We start from the raw sequence: 13,226 nt of genomic DNA, 5'->3' as shown, positions 1-13,226 counted from the left end.
AAACCCGTGGGGATTATAATGGAGATGAAAAAAAAATGTGCAAAATGATGTAAAAATAAACTTTAAAAAAAAAAATTTTTGTTCTGGGCCTTCCTGGTGACAGAGGGATGAAAGTTTCAGCACTAAGATGGGAAGCCCTTGGGGATTACCGCTGAGATGGAAAAATGCACAAAATCATGTAAAAATAAACTATTATATTATTTTAAAAAAAAAGTTTCGGCACCGTGAAGCTGTCCGCAGCCACTGTAGCACAAGTTCGATCCCCGGCCAGGGACTGACCCACGGGCACAGCAGACCTCCCCTGTCTCCCCGCTGCTCCCCTCAGCAGTGGATTTCCGTCAACCCGCCTGTTCTGCTTGCTCTGCTCCCCACCGTCTCTAGTGAATACTCCCACACACCCCCACTCTTCTTGCTTTCACCCCAGTTCTTGTATGCATAAATAAATGAAAATAAATCTTTTTAAAAAATGCATTCTGTTCCTTCCTCCAGACGGCGATGGCGGTCATGCAGTTCAGCCAGGACGAGGTGCGGGAGGTGTTGCGGCTGCTCGCTGGCATACTACACCTGGGCAACATAGAGTTTGTCACCGCCGGGGGGGCACAGGTGTCCTTCAAAACAGGTGGGGTCGCCCCTACCCTCCTCCTCAGCCCCCTCAGAAAGTTCCTATTCGTGACTTTGACCACCACACTTCCTGTCCCCTTTACCAAAACAAGGCTGTGGTGAGCTACAGCATTTTAGCCATAGTTGGCGTGAACTGCCAGCCAGGAAAGGCGCGCGTCTGGGGAGTTGCTGTGAGCGGGCGGTGGCCACGTCCACTCCCTCGGCAGGGGAAGACAAGCTGTGAGAGCTGTAAGAGGAAATCTGAGCAGAGAAGGTTAGAGCCGGGGCCTAGGGCCGCCTGAGGTCTTTGTATTTTTTTTTTAAAGATTTATTTATTTATTCATACAGAACTGGGGTACAGGCCAGAGATGCGGAGGGTGAGAGGCTTCACCAGGGACAGAGTGGGGAGCAGAACAGGCAGATCTACGAAGTACACTGCTGAGGGGAGCAGCGGGCGGGTCAGGAGAGGTCTGCAGCGCCCTGTGGTCACCTCCGGGGCAGGCGGGGATCGAACTCGTGCGGAAGTGGCTTAAGCTTCTTAGTGCAGTGCTTTAACGCCACTGCGCCCCCTTTTGAGGGGGGGCGTCACTCCCCATGGGACGCTGGCTTCCTCACTGCCCCCGCGCGCACTCCTGGGGTGGTCTGTCCCTGGACCTGGCGGTGTCTGCGTGGGAATGTCCTCAGAGCTGTGTGCTGGGCTCGACCAGTCCACACGTGTCCAGCCTGCTTGTGTCACGTTCCTGAGGTCTTCACGTGTTTCTCTGAGCTCCTCAGGCCGAGGCTGCGGCCACAGAGGCTGGGCTGCAGCGGTAAAGCTAAAGTGGCCCAGCGGAAGGAACCGTGCGGCCAGTTGGGGAGTCTTGAAACCTGGGCCCTGGAACCTCATCATTGTCTTAAAACATCGAGGCCCCAGAGAGCCTTTGTTGATGGGTGGTGTCTGGATACCGCACTGGGAATTAAGCCTAAGGCCGTTTTTCAAATTTAACTCATTTCAAAGCAGCTGTGAGTACCCCTTGCATATTAAAATAAAGGCGGTTTTGAGCCAGAAGACTGGCCCTGGCCCTGGCCGGATCCTGGCTGGCACGCGTCTTTGCCAGCTGGCCTTCAGGACAGCTGATTGCCCACTGGTCTCTCCGTTTTCTGAGGCACCTCAAGTCCTGTAGCCAGTGGAACATGTGTGCACTGCTGAGGGAATGAGCCTGCAAAAGCAAGTAACATCTTGCAGTGTTACAGGAAATGGCCAGGACCTTGTAAATCTCCAGAACTCCTTGGGCGTCTCCCCAGGGGCCTTCAGACCACACTCTCAGGAGCACTTACTTCTCTGCTCCTAAGCTGGGGCTCGTTAAGGGAGGGAAGCGCCTTAAAGCCACAGTGAAATAAATGTGTATTCTCAGTGCTGCTGAGGGATCAGGAATGTTCTCTGCTTTCTGTGCGAATGTGTATCCTTCTTTCACCCCAGCTGGCGGGAGCTTGTCCTCTGGGGGCCTGTATGTTAACACTTTCTTGGTTTCCTTCCTAGCCCTGGGCAGGTCTGCCGAGTTACTCGGGCTGGACCCGACGCAGCTCACAGATGCCCTGACACAGAGATCCATGTTCCTCAGGGGCGAGGAGATCCTCACACCACTCAGTGTTCAGCAGGTACATGCTCTCGGCCTCAGAGCTGGCTTTATTTACTTATTATTTTTTTTTATTTTTTTAATTATACAACAGTTTATTTTTACATCATTTTGTACATTTTTTTTCCATCTCGATTGTAATCCCCACGGGTTTCCCATCACCAAGTCACCCATGTGCCATCACCATAATCCCATGCACTTCCCTCCCCGACTCCCCACCCCTCCCACCCCGTTTCTGATCCCATTCCCCACTCCACCCCCGCAAAAATGTCTCTGGTATATGGTTGTTCATTATTTTTGTTATTTTCTCGCCTGGTCCATTATACTCCTGCTATGAGTGAAACCATCCGGTATTTTTCTTTCTCTTTCTGGCTTATCTCACTAAGCATGATTACTTATTATTTTTAAAGATTGATTTGTTTATGCATACAAGAATACAAGACCTGGGCTGCAGGCCAGAGGTGCGGGGGGTGGGGTGGGGTGGGGTGAGAGGATTCACCGGGGACAGAGTGGGGAGCAGAACAGGCAGATGGACGAAGTCCACTGCTGAGGGGAGCAGCGGGGAGACAGGTGGGGTCTGCCGTGCCATCTGGGTCAGCTCCAGGCTGCGGATCGAACTCGTGCTGAAGTGGCTGCAGCCAACATTGTAGCTCTGCTCTCCAATTGTGCCACCAGGGAAGGTGCCCAAAACAGCCCAGGTCTTAATTACTGTTCTGAGCGTGACAGCCTGGAACGCGTAGCTGTGTAGATCAGTCGGATTCTTTCCCACGTCCCGCTGATGTTAGAAGGGCTTGTTGGTGAATTCTGCTGGAAAGCGAGTAAATGAGCTCCTGCTCCCCGTTCCCCTTGGCCTCTGTTTTCCTGTTGATTGCTGTTGGTTAACTTGAGATGGGGTGCACAGGTGCTCCCCTGCTTAGGGCGCCACCCCAGTGGCGCAGAACCGAGGTCCCGGTGGTCCATGGCCCACTGGGACCTTGACCGTGTGCCCTCCCCGACAGGCAGTGGACAGCAGAGACTCGCTCGCCATGGCACTTTATGCTCGCTGCTTCGAGTGGGTGATTAAGAAGATCAACAGCAGAATCAAAGGCAAAGATGACTTTAAGTCCATCGGCATCCTTGACATCTTTGGATTTGAAAACTTTGAGGTATGTGCCCATCAACGGGTGGGTGGAGGGCACAAGAGGTCTCCGCTGACTGCCGATTGGCTGGTCTTAACCCGAGGTCTTGAAATTTGTTTTTTTTCTCTGCAGATCTGTTCCTTCTTTCTTGCAAATACTTTTCTTCCCACCTTTCCTTTCTGTGTACTACTGAAAGCACTAAAGATATATTCCCTCTTAGGTTAACCACTTTGAGCAGTTCAATATCAACTATGCAAATGAGAAACTTCAGGAATATTTCAACAAGCATATCTTTTCTCTAGAACAACTGGAATATAGCAGGTAAGCACCCAGAGAATGCCATTTCAAAATTTATTTTTTAAAAAAAAGTGAGTTTTGAAGCTATACTTTATCTTTCCCTTTTAAATCTTTCCACAGAGAAGGCTTAGTGTGGGAAGATATTGACTGGGTAGACAATGGAGAATGCCTGGACTTGATCGAGAAGGTAATACATTGTCAGAGAATTGTAACAGTCCCAAGGGTGTCCAGCTGCGTTGATTCATATTTATGGGAACGAAAGAGCTTGTGCAAGCAAGCACATCAAAGATGTGAATGTTTAGAACACAATGGGCCATTTGGAAACGTGAATGTAAATGTGCAAGGCTAGATTTAAATACTTGGCCGTTCCAGACCTATTGTCTCATAACACTCAATATCTGAAAACCAGCAATGCAGGTGGGTTTGGCTTAGATTCTAAGTCAGCATCAAAAGCCTGTTGGACCTCAGGGATTGACCGATTGTGGAAGTTTTGTCCAGAAGTTGCAGCGGGTTCAATTTTTTAAGATTTATTTTTATTTATTCATGCATACAAGAAATGGGGTACAGGCCAGAGGTACCAGAGAGTGACAGAGTGGGGAGCAGAATAGGCAGATTGACTGAAACATACTACTGAGGGGAGCAGCCAGGAGACAGGAGGGGTCTGCTGCACCCTGGGGTCACTCCCTGACTGGGGATTGAACTCAGGCTGCAGTGGCTGCTGATAGCTTGATGGCTGAGACTTTAACTACTGCACTACCAGGGAGGGCCCCTGTTTTTCATATTTGTACATGGAATTTATAGTATTCTTACATGATATATTTGTACGTGAATTTATAGTCTTCAGTTATGTCTGAATTTTTTTCAATCCAACGAATGAGAATCCCTGTCATTTTAACCACTTACTTGATAGTGGAGCGTAACTGAGTTGTAAAACAGTGCAGGGATGTAAGTTCAGTTTTTCATTCATTTAGCTTTTTTTTCTCCTTTTCTAGAAACTTGGCCTCCTAGCCCTGATTAATGAAGAAAGCCATTTTCCTCAAGCCACAGACAGCACCTTATTGGAGAAGTTACACAATCAACACGCTGTATGTCAAAGCCTGCCAATTCCTAATTATGTCCGCATAGCACATCTGTGGATTAAGATGACATGGAAGATACTTCAGGGCCCACTGTGCCTCCCACGTTTGGTTTTCCTCAAACCAAAGTTCCTCTGGTGTTAGAACTAAAACCAAGGGGACAGAGTTGGGAGCACTTATCAGAATATGCGCGTTCACTATCCAGTCACTGCAGTGGGCAACTTTCTTCACCTGCTGTGGTAATAGACAAGAGCTCATGTTTTTGATAAAGGACGTCACAGACCCCTGGTGGGCTTTGAAATGTTCACTCTGTCGTAGTTTTCTCTGTTTGTCACTATGAAGCCATTGAGTGAAATGAGAACTGCGTTTGTTGTTCTTTTCAGAATAACCACTTTTACGTGAAGCCCCGCGTTGCAATCAACAATTTTGGAGTAAAACACTACGCTGGAGAGGTAACTTCTTAATGGAGATTCTTTCTGGGTTTTGCGCGATTGGTATTGACAAAAGTACTAAATTCAGAAGCCAACTCTAAATGTTGATATGGCTTCTTCTCACAGATCTAGTTGGCAGAAGAAGGTGCTTCAGCCTTTTCTCTTTTATTTTTATTTATTTTTTCAAACCAGGTTCAGTATGATGTCCGGGGCATCCTGGAGAAGAACAGAGATACCTTTAGAGACGATCTGCTCAACTTGCTTAGAGAAAGCCGGTAGGTCTGGCCCTTCCCGAAACATCAAAGCAACATTTATGTGACTGCTTTTTACTTCACGAACATAGAAAAAGGGGAACAAGTAGATGTATCATCATTTTTCCTAGCCAATTTTTCATCAATAAAGTGACCCAAGGTAAAATTATAATAGTAGCTCTAACTACTGTTCCATAGGAAACATAAGAACAGTTAACCCAAGAGTTAGACATTATTAATCCCGTAATACAGATGAGAAGTTAAGACACGGGCCGGTGAAATGATTGGCCCAGAACTGACAACAGGTAACCAGAATGCTGTAGGGCCTCGTTCTCATCTGGTCTGCTTGGCACCTACGCTCCCAACCAGTCTGACCTGCTTTCTTTAAAACAAGCTTAGAGCTCTGTGTGTACTTGATCTCAGCCTTGGTTTTGCAGGACCAGAATGTCACTGGAGAGTGAAAAGGAAAATACTAGTCTGGGAAAATACTAATTTAGGCAAAATTATAAATTCATTATCCCTCCATTTATTCATTTGTGAGTTGTAAATTCACACTATGAAATCAATAGTTAAGGGAAATGTGCAGAAACTTTTAATGACTAACTTAGGTATTTATATGTGTTAAACCAGGAGTCTGGAAAGAGAAGTAATCCCACACTTTTCAGTAAGTTCCAGATGTTCCAGATGCAGCATGAATTAGAACAGAAACAAATACTGTCCAGGGAAAGCAGGTAGCCCAGTCACTAAAAAGCTGTAATCTTCAGTAGTCTCCATGGTGGAGACTGAAGCATGAGTTCGATCCCCAGCCAGGGAGTGACCCACAGGACACCATAGACATCTCCTATCTCTCCGCTGCTCCCCTCAGCAATGGATTTTAGTCGAGCCACCTGTTCTGCTCCCCCCTCTGTCTCTGGTGAATCCTCTCACCCCCTACACCTCTGGCCTGTACCCCAGTTCTTATATGCATAAATAACTAAATCTTAAAAAAAAAAAAAAAGCTGTAATCTTCATAGAGATGTTCATAGTGGGTGGCCAGCCTGTCCCCCAGATAATTGGGGGTCAAGGGGCACCCACCCAGAGTGTTAGCCAAGAAGCTCAGGATTAGAAGAAGTGTTGCAGCTTTCCACTTGTTTTCCTATTTACAATGTTGGCAGTTATTTTTATTTTTAGAAGAGTTTTCAGACCTGTCAAAATGACAGTGTTCTAAAAATACCACAACTTGCTGCATATCAAAGCAGCCTCTTAGTTATCAACGCAGTACATTTAAATAAAAGCAGCATCTCCATTAAGCAGGTGCATTTTGTTGTTCTGGAAAGCTGGCAGGGGCGAGGGGACCATCGCTGCAAGAAGTTGCGTGTTTTGGGACCGTGAACTTGCGGTCCCCACCGCTGGTCTCTGGGGCAGGCGGGCTTGGGCTGCTTGCCTGCTTTGCTGTCTCATCGCTGGCATCTGTGACATTTTTCATGGAATCAAATCCTTTCTCCAAAAGGCTCAACTTCAAAGGTTGGGCATTAAACAGCACCCTCAGTTACAAATGTGTTGGGGTAACTACATGGGAAGTGACATTGTCACCCCGGGGTGCAGATGCCCTGACATGGTCTTGGTCACAGCCAAGACCCAAACCCGCCTTCCCAGCGGAGCCCATCAGTCATGCAAAGGAGATAAAAGAAGTTACTGAGAAGTCTGGACTTTTATTAGTAGCGGCGATGGATTTTATAGGAAGCTTAATAGCTGCAGCGAGTGGCCATATGTAGGAAGAGCCAGGCACCACTCTTTGCCTGCTGTGTATTTTCTCATTTTATTCTCACCCCAGTGCTAAAAGGTCAATTCTAAAATGACCTCCATTCTCCGGGTGGAAAATGAGGCCTAAAGGAAGTGTCAGATGTGTCTCTTCTCTATCTGACTGCTGGGGAGGGGCGGAGGCAGGAGCCCGGGAGAGAGGGTCTGGGAGAGAGAAAGAAATTTTGTATCTTGCCTGCAGTTATTTTGCACGAAGTCATGGCTTGTCTTGGCCATGTAAAACATCACACAGTCCCAGCCTGAAAGACAAAATGGCCATTAAAAACAAGGCAAAACCAAAAAGTCAATCCTAATCCTTAGATTTGTCATTTAAACGTGAAGGGGGGGGCAGCAATTTATTACCCGCTTTTTGCACAAGCGTCACATTTTCTCCTTGGAAGGGACGGATTTCAAAAACAGGTGAAAAGCTCAGGTGGAAACGTTGCTCCAAAGGACAGTGTTGAACAAGCCATTTCAAAATACGAGCGCCCTTTCTAACCCTCCCCCACCCTCCCCTGGCAGGATTTGAACCCGTTTCTACCTCGCTGGCGTTCGCGCCTTTCCAGGTGCCATCCGGTTGGAGCCCCCAGACTTCACGAGATTTGGGAAATAACCGTCTTCTCACACAGCAGGGGCATGAGGCTTCGGAAACCCACGCGGTATTCCGTAGTGGCTTCTCATCTGGGGCCCCTTCATCCAGTCCGCCGCCCTCCTGCGAGACTCCAGGGCTCCCGGGGCGTTAGGTGTTGGCTGGGGTCTCCACACGGGCAGCCATGTGGGTTGGAGATCTCTGGACGCCATCTTAGCTCTGCTTGGCCGCCATGTTACTGTCAGTGGGAAAATGCAGTATAATTACAGTCATCCAGCTGCTAATAATTGGGTGTGTGCCCCTCACGGTCCTCCTGCTCTCTGCCCACACAGATTCGACTTCATCTATGACCTATTTGAACACGTTTCAAGCCGCAATAACCAAGATACCCTGAAATGCGGGAGCAAGCACCGGAGGCCCACGGTCAGCTCGCAGTTCAAGGTGAGTCTGCTGGCGCCGTGAGTCCGTCTCGCTGCGACTTTTGAGAACTGACAGGTGGAACTGGGTGCATGTGAAGTCTGTGAGTATTTATTTTTAGCATTTGTATCATCGCTTTAAAGCAGACCGTTTCAGGGGCCTCTCTCTTAGCCTCGGGACCAAGTGTCAGGGCTGTCACTGCTGTGGCCTGAGTTTGATCCCCAGCCAGGGAGTGACCCACCTGCACAGCAGCTCCCTCCTGTCTCCCTGCTGCTCCCCTCCGCAGTGAATTGCAGTGATCTGCCTGTTCTGCTCCCCACCCTATCTCTAGTGAAGCCTCTTACCCCCGCAGTCTGGCCCACGTCAGACTTCACATACACCCAAAACCAATTTTCAATTCTTGTATGCATACATAAAATTCTTCAGTTCTCATACGCATAAATAAAAATAAGTCTTTAAAAAAAATAAAAATTATGACATTTGAGACAATGGAGTATTTTCATAGGAAACTTGAGACATGCACATTTTAATATTGATGGCGAGAAATTCATACTAACTTAGTGATGATACTCTGATGCATATGTGTGTTTGAACAACATGCTGAAATACTGAGGGGTGCAGTGACAGTGTCAGGGGGTGCTTTTCTACAAGGGGGTAGATGCACAGGACAAAGACTGGCGGATCAACTGAGATTAGCCATGAGCTGGGTGTATTATGCGTCCTCACTCCATGCACCTCTACTTGGGCAAATGCCAAAAATTCTTCCCTATTAAAAACTTCTCAAAAAGAAAGCAGAATTACAGAAGATTGGCCTGCCTGGTTATTTGACAGTGGAAGTGAGAGATTATGAGTAAAAACCCTCGGAGTATTGGGAGAGGCTGTGTTTTTGATGGAAATAAGTCAGTAGGGATAACTACAATGACTCCATCTCAGGTGTTTTATATTAAATTTTGGAAAAGCCCAGGGTTATTTATTTTTTATTAGCACATTTTTTTTTTAGAAACAGTATTATTTCAAGGGCCTTATAAAGAGTTTTGAACTTCAAGACAATGAATTGCACTTTCTTCGCTTTGAGTAGAATGACGTAATCAGAACTAAAGAATATTGTCACTCTGATGCCTTATGTTGTTTCAAACTGTTGTTTCTGAGAAATGCCGAGGACACCGAGAAATGTAAGGAATGACATGATACAAGGCTAAATCAACCGGACTTTGTCCTTTCCACAGGACTCGCTGCACTCCTTGATGGCCACGCTAAGCTCCTCTAATCCTTTCTTTGTTCGCTGCATCAAGCCAAACATGCAAAAGGTAAGGCTTACAGAATTTAGACCCAGATGCTGTCTTTAAGGACTCTGCGTGGGGTGGTTACTCACAGTTTCTCCAACGTCCTTTCGTTATGGAAGGTTCAAAATGTATGAAATGTTGTTATAACCCAACATCAAATGCAAAAGTTCTCGTTATCTCTCGGTTCGAATGATGCCATTAAACTTCCAGAAATCTAATTTAAAAGGCAGTATTTTTTTTTAAAGAGAATATTGTCAAACCTTTGCTTTTTAGTTTTTAAGCATTCAGATCCAAATACTTGTGTAAGCACCCGAGTATTATAGTATTATAGACCTCTTAGAATAAATAGTGTATATTTTCTTGTTGATTTCTTAATTTCATTTTGTTTTCTGGTAAATGTGTTAAAGAGACTGTTTTCCAAATAGGAAGACTGAATGCTTGAACAAGATGGTTGTGACTGGTTAGAAGACTCGTGATGGTTGTGTTTGTCTGTCAGGCTCACCATGAGAGTGCGTGCCCATTGAGAAAGCAAGAGCTATTTGACACAAGAAAATTGGGACCTCAGTGGTGATGCAGGGGTTAAGTCTCAGCACTGTGAAGCTCTCCACAGCCACTGCAGCACTAGTTCCATCCCCAGCCAGGGAGCTGACCACAGGGTGCAGCAGATCTCTCCTGTCACCCAGCTGCTCCCCTCATCAGTGTGCTTCAGTAGATCCACCTGTTCTGCTCCCCACTCTGTCGCCAGTGAATCCTCTCACCCCCCAGTTCTTATATGCATAAATAAATAAAAATAACCTTTTTGAAAAAGAATCGTTAAAATGGCCACTCGGCATGCTCGCTGGTGTCCACCCCAGTCTCTCTCCTCTGGCTGGGTGCAGTGTTTGCTGTGTTGGTGGGCTTAGTGTTTTTGGTCTACACAACACTACACTTGAAACTCTGCCAGTGTCTTTCCTCTTTTGCAACAGGGATCGTAATGCCATTATTTCATCCTTCAAACGTGCAAGTTGTTTCCCAATTGAAGGTCTCGGGTCTTGGGCTGTACCTTCCCACTTGGGGGAGGTCAAAGTTTCAGTGAGGTCTTTCTTCCTGTCTTCATGGTTTATAATGCACTGGCTGCTGCCAGTGCTCACACTGAGATAGAAATTTAAGTTACTTTTTCCTGACGTTACATTGCATTATACTAGGATGTCAGATTCAGGTGTGCACGGTTATGACTCAGCCTGTATAGATGACATGAAGGGCACCGCCAAATCCACGCCTAGCCTCCCCGGTGCCAGTGTCCTCTTCCCGATTACCCTCCCCCGCTCCCTTCCATTCTGGTCACTGCTAAGAGATCTTAAAGGCCAAAATTTGTTTGTGTGAACTTTTTTCCCTAGATACATGTGAGCGAAATCATGAGGTATTTGTCTTTCTCTTGTCTAGCTAAACATACTATCCCATATTTATTTTACCTCTAGGTCCATGTGTTGTTGCAAATGACAGGCTCCCATCTTTTTTATAGCTGTATAATACTCCGGCCTGTGTATATCCACCACATCTTTTTAGCCATCATCAGTTCATGGCCATCTGGGTTGTTGGCAGTTCTTGGCTATTGTAAATAACCAGTAAACATGGGGGTAAGTTTATCTCTTTAGTTTTTTAGGGATAAAAATGTTAACTTGAAAAACTCAGTCCCCATGTTTTTGCTTTCTTAGGCGACAAAGAGTTAATGTTTCCTTTTGAAATTAGGCCTGCACATCAGTAGCCAGAAGACTGAAGAAATTAAATTGCCTCTTTCTGGTGTTTTCCTAGCACAGGAGTGATTGTCCTTATTGTGTGGGCTTCTGCATTTTAAAAAATGCAATAGCCCAGCTTCATATTTCCATTGCTGGCTCACAACCTCCGTCTCCGACCTGTGGCAGACACCAAGTCATACTCAGCATACACAAGCTGTAGAAGACTTTGGAAAATCATGTTGGCATCATCTTTGAGGCACCTGGAAGGCAAAAGCACAGACATGAGAGGCGACTTGCCTGAAGCCTAGTGTGTGTGACCCCAGTGTGAAGATGCCAATTAGAATATGAAAATAACGAGTTATGACTCGCTTAGCTTTCCTTTGGTGCCACTAGAAATATGGTAGAGCCTTACTGGTGATGATCAGTGCAGATGATCATCAGTGCAGATGATCAATGCATATGAACAGCCTTCATTTGGATAAGTTTGCTCTTGTCCAGAGATAGATGTTTCAGGAAATTTCAGGGGGAATGTCTTTAGCTCCTTTGTCCCAGAAAAGAGGACTATATCTTTCTGACTTCCAGGGGTGAGGCCACCCCCCTCAGTCTCTGCTGGCCTACTGAGGTCCTGGGGACGTGAGAGGCTGTGTTCGCATAGGTGTGTTTGAAGAGATTCCGAGCTTTGTTCCAGAAGACAGATCATGGACTTTGGCAGCCGCTGCAGCTTGTTTGTTTGGCAAGTTCTGTGACCGAATTGGGGGTAAAAACAGCAGCTGCAAAGTCTGTGGCCTTAGAGAATAGCAAAGTAGCTGCTTTTGTGCTTTCTGGCCTGATCCGGTCTCCCACGTGGCCTGGCTTGTGTGAGCTCACGCCCTCCGGGCAGATGGGCTTCTCCCTAGCCAGTGTTTGGCACTCAGATGGGAACTTGGCCTGAAGAATCTAAAGGTCCTTTGTGGGAACGGTCCCCCCCACCCCCTCTTTATTTGGGATTTTTGTGTGTTGCTCTGTGAAGCAGGTGCGACCCAAGAGAAACTAACTGAAAAGCGGGAACAATTCATTTGATGATATGTGAACTTTCTGCCCTTTTTATAAATGATTTGTAGCTAATCTTGGGTGTTGTTAAAGAAGCACTCCCTTCTTATTTAGTGGTGGGAAATGCGCCCGGTGCTGTGTTACAAAGTGAGTGAAGCAACCTACCTGTTGATAGGTTTTAATCCTCCACTAAGCTGGGAGTTTTCAGAGTTTACCAAGGGCAGACTTCTGTGTTTGTTAGAGGATTTTTGGCTGGTGATGTGACCTGTTAGCTTTTCTCTATTGTGGTTTCTCTAGGCAGCAGTTTCTTCCCCCAAAATTCCCAAACCAGTGTCAGGAGATTTCTATATCAAAGAAAACCCACTTTCTCCCTTCAGAATTTCTCCCCAAGGGAGTCCCACGCCTCTGAGCTCCCTTTTCCCCACGCCTGTTTTTTTAAGCAAATAAGTTCTAGTCAGAAAAATCTGTCATTAACATTCCTCAGAAAAACCCTGAGGAGCTCCAGGATAGAATTAAAGAAGGGGAGGGATTGATAAATATCAGAAAAATCTTCAGAGTGTGAGAACCAGCTGCCTGCATCACTGTCCCCCCTCCTGGCCCTTGTGAGACTGGTCTCAGGTCTCACCTGATAGAAGCTGTCATGTCCCCCCACTCCACCCCCAACCCCTGTGCACTTCCTGTGAGGAGCCGAGGGGTCCAGAAAATCCTGGACGCCTGCAGCTTCATCTTTAAGTATCCAGCCTCACATACGATACGCTCAAAGACTGTCTCCTAAAAGCAGGACTCGGGTCCCCCGAGTTGGTGAAGAAACCTCTAGCACAGGTGGGTACTGGAGAAAGGTTTAGCTGGGCACGTGGCGAGATGGATATCCACATCGAGGCGAGGCTGGAGTCTGGGTGCAGAAGAGGGACCCGTGAGGTCCTCGCCATTACTGCCAGAAATGGACGTGATGCAAGAGGGTCTGTAAACTGCCTCCCAGGGTGTCTCACACCTTGCAGGTGATTGGGTGCTGATGGCCTGCAGCC

General features: G+C 46.8%; 1 protein-coding gene across 2 annotated transcripts in view; it reads left to right on the top strand.

The window, feature by feature from the left end:
- MYO10 (myosin X) overlaps positions 1-13,226 on the top strand; it is a 95,719-nt gene that overhangs the window by 21,845 nt on the left and 60,648 nt on the right. Inside the window, exons 7-16 of one of the 2 annotated variants that reach the window (XM_012721828.1) lie at positions 490-619; positions 2,120-2,238; positions 3,215-3,361; positions 3,555-3,655; positions 3,752-3,818; positions 4,624-4,716; positions 5,091-5,159; positions 5,331-5,413; positions 8,090-8,198; positions 9,401-9,481. In XM_012721828.1, the coding sequence (XP_012577282.1) occupies positions 490-619; positions 2,120-2,238; positions 3,215-3,361; positions 3,555-3,655; positions 3,752-3,818; positions 4,624-4,716; positions 5,091-5,159; positions 5,331-5,413; positions 8,090-8,198; positions 9,401-9,481 (999 nt within the window). Of the gene's footprint in view, positions 1-489; positions 620-2,091; positions 2,239-3,214; positions 3,362-3,554; positions 3,656-3,751; positions 3,819-4,623; positions 4,717-5,090; positions 5,160-5,330; positions 5,414-8,089; positions 8,199-9,400; positions 9,482-13,226 lie in introns of those variants that run through there. The other variant, XM_012721829.1, reaches the window with a different exon arrangement.

Source organism: Condylura cristata, unplaced genomic scaffold (genome assembly GCF_000260355.1).
Source record: "Condylura cristata isolate star-nosed mole 26May11 unplaced genomic scaffold, ConCri1.0 scaffold00007, whole genome shotgun sequence".
In the NCBI taxonomy this organism is placed as follows: Eukaryota; Metazoa; Chordata; class Mammalia; order Eulipotyphla; family Talpidae; genus Condylura; species Condylura cristata.
The sequence above is the reverse complement of the archived record's forward strand: the minus strand, read 5'-3'. Positions and strand labels throughout refer to the sequence as shown.